The sequence below is a fragment of the Phocoena phocoena genome, chromosome 5, assembly GCF_963924675.1.
Source record: "Phocoena phocoena chromosome 5, mPhoPho1.1, whole genome shotgun sequence".
Taxonomy (NCBI): Eukaryota; Metazoa; Chordata; class Mammalia; order Artiodactyla; family Phocoenidae; genus Phocoena; species Phocoena phocoena.
Window position 1 is genome coordinate 96,996,830 of NC_089223.1, and position 13,575 is coordinate 97,010,404.

Here is a 13,575-nt window from a genome sequence, read left to right on the forward strand (position 1 = left end):
AGAAGTTCAGAATTTCCAGGATGGCTTACTGTACTGAGTACGTACTATAGCCCTAAAATGGCATTCTGTGAAAAATGCTCACGTAATGAAAAAACAAATTTGTCCACAGATGCAACTCTTGCCTGCCTTAATTTTATATTCTCCAAACAGATCCAATTTCTTCATCTATTCACAGGACATGATTTTTACTCTTTCAAAGTCATTTTGAAAATATGACTTTGAAAATATATATTTAATAAAATATGCTTTTGTCTATTATATTATAAAACACTTTCAACCTAACATCTAGATTATTTATAAAGGCTTTAGACAACTGATAAAGTCAATTCGTTTAACAATTAGTGCAACCAATAAGTATAAGCTGTAAAAATAGTGTGGCTACTAAGCTCTGCTCACACAGAACCAACACATTCTACTGTGATTACGATATACTTCTGAATCATCCTAGTTTAACTATGTATTCAGCAGTCTAAGAACATCTGTGAATGATCTAACAAATTATCTCATACAGTACTTTCCTTCAGATGGATTTTAACAGAATACGTGAAACATATGCAAATTCAAAATTTTCAACTAAATTGCTTTTTTTAGAAGTTAAAATAGAAATGTGAATGATCTTTATTTACCACATAGACTGTTCCAAAAGAAAAGACTTTAAGGAACTCAGGATCAATATATTAAAAATTTATCATTACCTAAAGCTATCATTATTTTATAAATCAAGTCCTGAGAGTAATAAAGATTATGATCTATTTTGTGTTTTGTAAACTCAATTTCAACAGTCTAACTTTTAGTCACAGATTTAGAGTTCAGAGACCAGCTACTTAAATGATATGTTTTTTTAATTCCATGGTAGAAAAAAGAAGTCCTGGAATGTAATTTCTAGTGCCTTTCTGGTCAAAGTCTATGGAAACACCAAAATTCCCTAACTTCATAAATGTGGACTACTAGACCGCTGTAAGGTCTAGCCTGAACATGGCCTCAGCCTAGAGTGCAGTCTGGCCCCATTGTTAACACCTTGACAGTTCTACCTCTAACCATCTTTGAAGATCCTTACTAATAGTTAATCCAGTGCTTAGACTAGGCTGGCATGTGGTGGGTGACTCAATACAGAAGGGTCAAATGTTGAATGAATCAATTTAGCACCTCACTTAACACTTTGCACCTTCAATTTTTCTCTCATTCCAAAATCCTATCTACCCTGACAATCTCCTAGGTAGCCTAGACTTTATTCCTATCTTTTCATCTTTTCTTAATATTAGTTTTTACATAACATTAGAGTTCACATGGTCTAGCTTTACACTGGCTTTTTTTTCAGCCTTTGTTTTTCAATTTCATTGCCATGTTTTTTCAACAAAGCTTTAGCTGAAAAAGAAGTGCCAAGCCATTCTAGTAATTAATTATGCATTTTAAAGGAAGTCCTATGCTATCTTTACCATTCCTTCTTCATCCTACTTCCCTCTCCTCAGACCCACCCTCTGATTTAAAAATACCTTTGTGAAGGATATTTTAATCCTGCATGTCTACTCCCACAGTCATGGATGTGCTAGGTACCGTGACTCTGAATGCAATGTTTGCCCCACGGAAAGAAAACAACTTTAATGAAAGTTTATTCTTTTCCACCAGAATAAAATTCACTGTGTAAACTTTCTAGTTAGAATAAATTAAGTTGGTGTGACTCCCATAATTATAGAATCACCAGTATATTCCTTAGGTGAACATAAACACAAGTACTATAATAAGTAACAAGCTCTATGCACTTTGCAAATATTATCTCATTTAATTTTCATAATGAACCTTTAGACCGTTACTCCCATTTCACAGATGGGAGACTAAGGCTCACGGAAGTTACTTGACCAAGTTAATACAATAAACTGGAAAGCCGATATTCAAACTCAGGACTATCTCCACAGCCATGATCATTGAATTAAATCATACTGTCACAAATACACTTTAATGACTGCTTTGCCAGTGAGAATACACTCAAACTACTAATTCTGCTTTCTGTACAGGAAGAGTTGTAGCTTTATTTTTATACTGAATACTTATAAAATGATTAACTTGTGTATATGGGGAAGGTTTAGAGAAACATGTATTCATTCATCTTTTTTTATATAAATCAATTGGAAACATAAAATGTTGTTATAAAACTTACCATTTAACATCAACAGATTGTCAGTTCCTGGATGTGGATAGCTCAATCGACCTTTAAAAAGACAGGAAAGGGAAGTTTGAAGATTATGGAACTGTTTGAAAAGCAAAAAAATGGAAGGGGAGTAAGGAGGAGAGATTTATTGAGCACAGTACAGTTCTTAAGGAATAAAAAATTAATGTTTAGCTCAAACTGTATTAACTAAAACTGTCTTTGAAAATTGAAAACAAAAAGAAACAGTTAACTTTAGTTCTTAGAATATAAGAGCACAATGTGATTTGGGAGCAATGCTTATAGAATAAAGCCTATTTGTTTTTTTTAATGTGAAAATGATGTAGGTATCCTAGTCTTTCAAACTTAATATAGGATGTGAAATTTAAAAAAAATATTTTCAAATCTGTTTGTAATTTTTGCTAAAGATCTCTTTTCCCAAAAATGATATTTGAAGGAAAGAAACTTACATTCTTAAATAAAAAAACAAAATATCATAATAAAAAATAAGCCCCCCAAACTTATCACAACTTGCTATTGAATTCAATATGATTTTATCAGTTTCATTTAAAAAAAGAAGTTTAATAAAAACATCTTAGGGCTTCTCTGGTGGCGCAGTGGTTGAGAGTCCGCCTGCCGATGCAGGGGACACGGGTTCATGCCCCGTTCCAGGAAGATCCCACATGCCACGGAGCGGCTGGGCCCGTGAGCCATGGCCGCTGAGCCTGTGCGTCCGGAGCCTGTGCTCCGCAACGGAAGAGGCCACTACAGTGAGAGGTCCACGTACCGCAAAACAAAAAAAAAAACATCTTAAATGCTTTATTACAAATGATATTGGAAATTTAACTTGTTCAAAGTTTATAAATGTCATAAAAATATAAAAAATGAAAATATTAAAGCTGAAGAGCATAGTACTTCTTTTGAGTCATCCTTCATTAGAAGTTTTGCATTTACTAAAATGCGGAAGGGACAGTAGCACTACATACTGCTGTGGAAGAGAAAAAAGGAATGCATGAACAAACTGTGGTTTATCCAGCAGTTTTACATCATAACACTTATTTGATTAAATGCCAATAGTGAGAATGATCATTGTTTGTAGTCCATTAAAATACAGGATTTTCCTCTAATGCCTGAATCTCTGATAGTCTATTAGAAAGGTACATTAAAATCCACTTAGAAAACTTCTAAAAATTAAATATCTGTGAGATTGCATTTCAGCAACGTTTAGCACAGCCCTTTAAAAAGACAATATGATAGTGTGTAATGCACTGACACCAGAGCGGGGGCACCGATAAATATCTGAATGGATTTGTCATGATTAGTAAGGAGTAGAGATTAACTGCATCTACCCTTACCACTTCAGCAGTACTTTATATGCTAAGCGTCCTTTCCAAAATATCCCATGCAAAACAGATATTTTCTATTGGCTTTTAATTATGAAGCTAAAGAATTTGATTATCTCCAGTGCAAGAGCCAAGTGGCAAAGATAAGCTAATTTTGACATTCAAATAGATAGCTATGTATGTGTGTGTGTGTGTGTATATATATATATACATACACTTATTCATACACACACACTTCATCTGAGCTCTAATTTAACTACACATTTTGTTTTCAGACTCAACATAGTTAAAGTAAATGTTTCTGCCCTTCAAAGGACAATTTACCACCTCTCATTTACTCCTAAGTTTCATGCAGCATGATATTAGTTAACTAAATGACCTCTTAAATAAAGCTGTCATACTCTAAAAAAGCTTATTGTTGTGATACTTTAGTATGGAGTAAGAAATAGAAGAGTATGCACAAAAGGCACAAGACAGAAAGAATTAGGAAGCAGAGCTTTCTTAAACTGGATTTCAACAGCATGTACTTTGTCTGAAGGATCACAGTTTATTTTGGAAATATGCTATTTCTAAACATCTTGTTGCAGCTGACCAAATTTACAGAACAACTTAAAGTCATGAAAAAAATCACTGTTATTTCTTACTTGAGATTGAAAATCAAAATCCCTACAAAAGTGGCAACCTGTATCGCTCTGATCAGTGTAACAAGTTCATTAAGTCTTGTATACTGATAGTGCAGGATGCTGAGGATACACACATGAGTGAGATACAGTCTCTGCTTATGATGTGGTAGGAGAGACAGACACAAATATGCAATTTCAATAAACTCTGCCAAGTGTGAAGAGTTATGTACAGTATGCTATATAAAAAAACACAAAGGAGTACTTAACCAAGCCCAGGGATTCAAGTAAGACTTCCAAGAAAAGTAAATTAAGCAAAGCCTTAAGACTAGTTCCACTTCAAAATACTCAACTTTCAATTGCCACATAATTATCTTCTAAAAGGTTCACTGTTCACTTTATTTGTCCCAAGACACAGGTAACAAGATATTTTCATTACTAATAGTTTTTTGACTTCTGGTCTCTAAATGGACTAAAAGGCACACCTTATGTGGAAAGTTCAAAAGACAGATATCTATTTGCAAATGGATATACATCTGTAAATACGTACTAAAATACAATTCTCCAAAGAAGAAAATCTCTCACTATAACTAATGAAATATTCAAAAATGAAATAAGCAAATTTAGACTGTTTTAAAATTACCCAATTACTTTTCCTCTACTGCAGTGAAATACTAATACATCTTTACAAGTCAACTTTCACAGCTGTATTTTACATGGGATAGTATTAAAATTACTTTAATTAAGAACCTGCCAATTGGTAGTAATAACTAACACTGGAGGGCTTATGATGTGCCAGGAGCTTTCTAAATTCTTTACAACCAATTATGTAACCCTCATAATAATCCTGTGAGTTAGGTACTATTATCTTCCCACTTGAAGGTAAACTTTGCCATAAGAGGTTAAATAGCTTGCCCAAGGTTACCTCACTGGCAGGTGGCACTGGCAGAATTCGAATCAGGCAGATTAGCTCCATACTTAGTCACTATCTTATAATGACTTCCTAGCTAATAAAATAACCTGGAGAAAAGTATGCATGGTTGGTTGTAGGGTAAATTCATCCATTAAAAATATTCACAGAATAATTATGTAGCACAATAGCTAACTTATACTTTAATATAGAAAAGAAAAATAGAAAAAAGCCACATTGCTATAAAACCAATTTCTCCCTATTATCTAAGGGCCTGTAGCACAGACCGGTAGTTGTAGACTAACACCTGTTTCTGTCGATACTAGGACACCCAAATGGACAGACACAGGGCTGCCCAGAGTAAGAAAGTAAATTTCCCAGCCTTTCTTGTAGTTAAGTATGCCCATGTGTCTAAGATGTGGCCAACAGGATGTAAAACAAAATTGGTAAGTGAAGTTTCTGGAAGGTATCCTTAAAAGGGAACATCTTCCCCCTTTCTTTTACCTTTTCTCCTGCTTGTCGGAATGCAGAAGCAACGGCTCAACTGAATCAGCCGTCTTAGATCATGAGGCAGAAGCTGGGTGTGAAGGATAGCAGAACAACAAGACAGAAGGACCCTAGATCCATGAAAATCACAGTACTGCTTCTAGGAGTGTTATGTTTATGTAAAAGAAAAAAACTTCTATGTTGTTTAAGCTGCTTACGAGTTTTCTGTCATACCAGAAGAAACTAACCTTACAAATAAAGTCCTCTAATAATGAGTTTGGGCAAATTGAATTTTAGGTAACTGGGCTATTATTTATTATTGTGAAAATATGATAAAGTATAATAATTTAATGGTGTTTTTAACATATCTATAAGTAATCGGTATATACTACCTCTTGGTACTTTTTCTTTTACATTAAAATACTATAAAATTTAAAATAAACGATTTTGAAAAATATATATTTATTCTTAGGTGTCAGTGAATAACTAGAGGACCTACAGTCTCAAAAACTGTCTTATTCGTCTATTATGATTTTAATATACATAATACATATATAAAAAGACAATTCATGTTAGCCATTTCAGATGCATATTAGAGCATCAAAAAACACTGAGAAATATGACAACTGCATACAACTTACTAACTATAAAGACAAATTACCAGTTACTAAAATTTTAACAAAGCAGTATTTAAAGACCTTCAATAAGTTAAGTCAATATTATACTATTCACATATATACATTTATTGATATATATCAACATATGAGTTCTTTCTCTAAACTTACTACCAGTAAAAAGAACTTACCAAATAGTGATAAAATTATAACATTTCTTATTTCACTTTTTCCTTGGATTTAAACATTCTTTTAAGTTACAGAAATATGAATTGGAAAGGATAAAATGAAGCAATCACTTCCTCAACATCTCTTAATGTTTGTGTATTCTCAAATTTAAAGCCTCTAGTTAACAAGAAGATGTCCATTTGATGACGTATCATCTTATTTCCTTTCCCAGATACCATACTCTCTTGGTTTTCCTCTATCAGCAGCCACTCCTGAAGTCTGCTTTGCTATGTCCTCTTCCTCTTTTCAACCTTTAAATGCTAAAGCCCCAATGTTCACTCCTTGGACTTCCCTTTCTACACTGCCTCTCTATGTGATATTATCTACTACCAAAACTTCATATGTCATTTCCAAGCAGATGACTGCAACTGCAATTCTCTACCTCAACTCCATATTTCCCCAGATCAGTATTATAGCACTTTTTTCCATTAGTTTGCTCATCCCAAAACCTTGGGTTACCTTTTCTCCTCACTCTGTCTAATCTGTGTATAAATCTGTCAACTGTTCTATTATCAACATACAGATCAACCTGATTGCTCTTCACCAGCTCCTTCACTGTCTCCCTGGCCCAAGCCATCCCCATCCCTTCAGACTTCCAGAATAACATGTCTAGTCTCCATTCAGCAGTCTGTGTGATACTTTTAAAACCTAAGTCAGCTCATGTTGTTTTATTGCTTAAAACCCTCCCACACTTAGAATAAATATCTGGCCCCTCATGCTCTACCATTCTAACCACGTTGGCTTCTGCTATTACGTAAACATACTAGGCATATTCCCATTTCAGGATCCGTATTATTTCCTCTCCTTTCTGTTTGAAATGCACTTGCCTAGATATGACAAAAGCTTGCACCTCTCACTTCACTTAGGTCTTTAAGTGATGCCATCACAGACCATCCTGTCTAAAACAGCAGCTTCTTTCTTTCTCTATTCCCTTGACACTATATTTCTTCCTTCATAGCACTGATTCCTGTTGTCTCTATCCTTCATTCAAACAGATGCATAAGGGCAGTACTTTGTCTTTTTTTCTTTTTTATTCCCTACTCTAGCATCTAAAACAGAGCTTAGTACATAAAAGACTCAAATATTTATTAAATGGATGAATGAAATAGCTCATTCTGTTATGTGAACCATAAGCTCAATCTAAAGCACAGTACCTAAATATATGTTTGTATTTGGGGGCATGGAAAGGACACTGTCTCAGTGAATGGAAAAAATCACAGAACAAGCTTTTATCAGTTCATTTCTAAACCCCTTAAATATGGGGAGGGGAGGGAAAAAGACAAGTCTTGCTTTTTGCTTTTGCCAAGATTAATTTTTCCCTTCTCCACGACTGTTTTCTTTTTCTTAATGAATACATCCAAAAAATGATCTCCAAAGCCCCAATATTCACAGTTAATTATGCCTCATTATTGATGAGAAAATTGCTGAAGAACAATGCCACACATTCTGCCAACTCCTTTTAATAGGAAAAAAAAAACATTTAAATCACATATTAGAATCATAAAGAGTTTGAGTTAGAACATTAAACCAACTAGTAAGAGAGGCAGTATGGTGTGGTGGTTAAAAGCACAAACTCAAGAGCTATTAAATTCTACCACTTACTAGCACTGGAGCTTAGACAATTATTGTTAGTAAGCCACCACAGTCATCCAACTGTAAATTAAGGGTAAATATCTACCCTTAGTTGTGAGAATTAAATAAGTTAATACATACATGTAGAGTCCTCAGAACAGTGCTTGGCATATAACAAGTGCTCAATAAATGATATGTTATATACTGTATACATATATTAAACACACACCCTCAAATGAAAAATTCTAATACGAAAAATTCCTTTTTATATGCTTTAAATAAAGCATTGCTCCCACTGGTTTGGTACACTCTTCTCATATTTTTTTCATTATCTACATTTCACCTTTACTTTGAAATCTAATTAGGAAAAAAAATGGTTCATAGGAAGCCTGGTAAAAGCCACTCAGAATGTGGTCATTACCAACCTTGAATAACTCCAATCTCTGCTCAGATCCTACGGGTAGGACAGTCATTCCTGACCTCACTCCCAAATCTCAATGCATGCCTCATAAAAGCCTACGAATAAGATCATACAAATGTAGAAAATACCCTTAGGTCCAGATCCCAAGAAAGCAACAGAATCATTCCTTAACTACCTCTAATAAAAGCCATCAATCTACTTTAGTTTCCAGGAAAATTAATCAAGTTAACTAACTCTTAATTCAGGATCTCATCATATTTTTTTCACCTAATAATTATTTATAACTTTTTAAACTTTTATCCAATTAATACCAGAAAATATATTAAGAAACATCAAGGAACATAGAATATCAAAAAGTTTATTTCAAGTAAAGTAGAACCACAAAGAAAGACAAAAAAACACAAAAGGCTAAACCAGTCATTAATCATCTGGTAAGATAATGTATTATCGTAAAATTACTTCAATAAAACTGGTACTAACTGATATATGCAATTAATGTTAAAATCAAGTTGCACTAATGGTCACAAAACTTTAAACTGTAAAAGGGTTTACTAACAAAAATAATATTAAGAATAACAAATGGGCAATCAAACATCATCAGTGGCAGTACAAACTGGCATAAAACTTAAAAATAAGTTGCAGTATACATCTAGAGCCTCAAAAACAAATGTATTAAGTCTATTCTATATATATAAACTCAGAAAGAGCTCACTGAGTTTTATTTAAAAATTGAAATACCTAAATGTCCAACTATAGGGGAATGGTTATACAAACTATTTTACATGTGTGTAAATAATTTTAAAAGTTCTAAACAAATAATGATAAAAAATTATTGTGGAAAAATGTTTAATCATTCAGCCAATAATTTATTGAGCCCCTTCTATTTGCTTGGCACTGAAACAGATGCTGATTAAAAATAAAGCAAAAACAGAAGTGGTCATTGCTCCCATGACACACTATCATGTGAAAAGTTCTATACACTGAAAAAAAAAAAAAACTGACTGAATCAAAAATAAATGAGAAAGGTGCTCAAATTAAAAACAAATATAGTTCCTTAACAATCTTTACCAAAGTAACCTACTATTGACTATAGTGTTAGGGAGCCTTCACTAAGGAGGTAAGTGGACTAGGGGTTACAGAGACTTCCAGCTGAACATGGAGGACTGAACACATGTGCTCATCTCTGCTGCTTTCTGAAACCACTAAAATGACAGCACATTAGAACAAAGGGAATGGGAAGAGATCACAGAAGAATCATATCAACATTTTCAAAAGCTGTGAACATGAATGGGTGAGTGGTAGCTGACTCTGGAGACCAGAAATCATTGAAAGAACTGAAAGCAAAACTGGTGTGTGCCTGGGGAAGATTATCAACAAACAAGCCATTTACTATAGCAGAAACCTGGAAAGGTTCAGAAATAAGAAGCTCTGGTTATCACTGAGAGTAGATATGAGTAGAACTGAAAACAAGAAGGCTGATGATTGCTTGTCAGTTTCTGCATGAACCAGAGAGACACGCAGCCCCTTCTTTGGCTCTTCGAAGAAGGCTAGAAGTAGACAGGCCTACAGCTCCCAGGCAGAAGAATGGAAGACATACATCCAGGTTCATTCCACAGACCAAAAGAAAAGACATGAATACAAACATTGTAATAGTTCCATGATTGACTTACAGTAATGCTCGCTAGATTATAAGCCCTAATTACATACACAGTTTCCAATCACCATTTCTGTCTTATCTTTAAAAATGAATGGACAACCCTCAGAATGGGAGAAAATATTTGCAAATGAAGCAACTGACAGAGGATTAATCTCTAAAATTTATAAGCAGCTCATGCAGCTCAGTAACAAAAAACCACAACCCAATCCAAAAATGGGCAGAAGACCTAAACAGACGTTTCTCCAAAGAAGATATACAGATTGCCAACAAACACATGAAAGAATGCTCAACATCATTAATCATTAGAGAAATGCAAATCAAAACTACAATGAGATATCATCTCACACCAGTCAGAATGGCCATCATCAAAAAATCTAGAAACGATAAATGCTGGAGAGGGTGTGGAGAAAAGGGAACACTCTTGCACTGCTGGTGGGAATGTAAATTGATACAACCACTGTGGAGAACAGTATGGAGGTTCCTTAAAAAACTACAAATAGAACTACCATATGACCCAGCAATCCCACTACTGGGCATATACCCTGAGAAAACCAAAATTCAAAAAGAGTCATGTACCAAAATGTTCATTGCAGCTCTATTTACAATAGCCGGGAGATGGAAACAACCTAAGTGTCCATTATTGGATGAATGGATAAAGAAGATGTGGCACATATATACAATGGAATATTACTCAGCCATAAAAAGAAACGAAATTGAGCTATTTGTATTGAGGTGGATAGACCTAGAGTCTGTCATACAGAGTGAAGTAAGTCAGAAAGAGAAAGACAAATACCGTATGCTAACACATATATATGGAATTTAAGAAAAAAAATGTCATGAAGAACCTAGGGGTAAGACAGGAATAAAGACAGAGACCTACTAGAGAATGGACTTGAGGATACGGGGAGGGGGAAGGGTAAGCTGTGACAAAGCGAGAGAGAGGCATGGACATATATACACTACCAAACGTAAGGTAGATAGCTAGTGGGAAGCAGCCGCATAGCACAGGGAAATCAGCTCGGTGCTTTGTGACCGCCTGGAGGGGTGGGATAGGGAGGGTGGGAGGGAGGGAGATGCAAGAGAGAAGAGATATGGGAACATATGTATATGTATAACTGATTCACTTTGTTATAAAGCAGAAACTAACACACCATTGTAAAGCAATTATACTCCAATAAAGATGTAAAAAAAAAAAAAAATGAATGGACAGCAAAGGATCATGAAATATTTGACGACAGCCTCCAGCATGAGAAAACAAACAAATAGAAAAGAGGAACTTAAAAGAAGCATAGACAATACAAGGAAATGGAAAAATAATCTTCAAAAGTATAATACAGTGTTTAAAGATAAATACTCCAGAGAAATAAGATCAAAGAATAAAAATAGGAACGTTTTCAGAATTTTTTAAAGAGGGTCTTAAAAGTTGTTCAGAGAAAAATTTTAAAATAAAAAAATCATTAGAAGGGTTGAAAATAAGAGATGAGGAAACCTTTCCAAAAGCAAAACAACAGATAAAGCAATGGAAATTAGAAAAGCAAATGATGCGTATAGGAGGCTTAATATTTCAAGAACAGGAATTTCAGAAAGAGGTAACATAAAAAATAGAAGGGAAGAAATTATCAAAGAAATATGGTAAATTTCTAAGAACTGAAGGAAATTAATCTCTTAAATAGGATGGCTCAATGAATGTACAGTACAATAAATAAAACAATGAAATGGAAGGAAGGAAGGAAAGATGGAAGAAAGAAGACAAGGGAAGAAGACAGGTAGGTAAACCCTTCCCCACCACCATACATTGGAAGACCCGCATTCATTATTACAAAATTTCAGAACCACAGGCATGAAAATATTCTAAAAGCTTCCAGTAAAAAAAGCAAAAATTTAAAAACAGAAAATAAGACAATCAATCAATCATACAAATGAACAGGTTTTATAATGGTATTATATTTACAGTAGCCCTGGAAGTAATGAAGCATTGCTTTCAATATTCTAAATTACTAATATATAATTCCATACCAGCCTATCATCTTATGTAGGTAGAATAAACATGTTTTCGTACATACAAGTCTCAAAATTTATATCCCGTCTGAAGGAAGGTTCTGTAAGACAGGCCCAATAAAACAAAGGCATAAACCATTAAGAAAGCACATGGAGATCAGGACATGAATTCCCAAGGAAAAAGGAATTCCTGGGATTAGGGAAGTCCCAAAATGACAGTTACAGTGGGCTACAAGGATACCTACAACAGCAGGAAAAAAAAAACAATCTAAATGACTATTTGATGTTTTTACATGTATTAAGAGAAGCTTCTGTGTTCTATAAATATATTTTGGGATGAATTAGTGACTAGTACTTAGAAAACTAACCAAACAAACCAAAAGAGACATGATTAATTCCAGGAAAAAGAAAGTTATATGAAAAAGAAAATGTTATAGTACAAAACATATGAAGCGCACCTATGAATAATATCTGTATTATCATAGTAAATATACCCTCTAATTTAAACAAAAGTGGTCCTAAAATAATTTTGAGAGGACAGAGCAGGGAAAATGTTGGGGTATGGGTAAGTTAAAGTAGATAGTCAAAAGATAATACCTAAAATGTAGGAAATATAAAGCATACACTACTTAATATTTACAAATAATTACATGAAGAATTGGTAAAATAAAGTTGAAAGTGGCTACATCTAGGAAACAGGAATCAGAAGTAAACAGAGAAGAATGAGGGAAAAGATTTCTATTTTTAGCTCTGTAAGTCTTATGGCACTATTTCACTTTTTAATCTATGTACATATATTTTTCTTAACTAACTTTTTAAAAGCTAACCCGGTTGGAGGGAAGGTAAACATTGGAATATCTCAAATATCTTATGCTTATATATTTAAAGAGAAAAGACTAGAAAAATGTTACACCAAAAATATCAAACGTGGTTATTTTAGCTTGTGGAACTATTGATGATTTCAAAACTTTTGTTTTCCGAGTTTTTCCAAATTTCTTTTAATGAATACATACTACTTTTTGTAATAAGAAAAACATTTTCAAAAGGATAAAGTCCTATACTCTGGAGAAAAAGCCTTCATTAGAGATTCTCAGATCCTTTTCAAATACCATAAGCAGCTAAAATTCATAGGCCTAGTTATCCCATATACTTGCTTTTATCACTGCAAGTTCTATATAGAAAGTATTCTTGTTTTTATTTTCAATTTAAAAATAAGAGTTAGAAGCCCATGTTTAAAGTTCTAAGAAAGATGCTTTGTGTGAATAACAAGCTTTTAATGAACACATATATTCCCTGAATAAATGTGATTTTTAAGAAAATTCACTGTCATTTCTGTGTGATGGGTTTAAGTTTTTAAAAAAGGAACTGCAGTCTGATGTAACTCAGATCATTTAGTTGAATATTCAAAGATGCTTGGAAGAAATAACAACTATACTCTAAATTTAATAATATTTTTGCTAATTAAGACACATATCTAAAAAGAAATAAAAATTTAAGATCTCTATCCATGATACCATATTTCAAATAAGTCTTCTGAAACAAGAACTTTTACAGCCACACTTTCAAAATTTCCTTTTCAATCT

At 33.7% G+C, this 13,575-nt stretch overlaps 1 protein-coding gene across 6 annotated transcripts in view; it reads right to left on the reverse strand.

Moving 5' to 3' along the window:
• The window catches only part of CPEB2 (cytoplasmic polyadenylation element binding protein 2), a 64,206-nt gene that overhangs the window by 30,588 nt on the left and 20,043 nt on the right, over window positions 1-13,575 (reverse strand). For all 6 annotated transcript variants that reach the window (XM_065877137.1, XM_065877142.1, XM_065877139.1 and 3 more), the window contains one exon: window positions 2,156-2,206. In XM_065877137.1, the coding sequence (XP_065733209.1) occupies window positions 2,156-2,206 (51 nt within the window). The remainder of the gene's footprint in view (window positions 1-2,155; window positions 2,207-13,575) is intronic.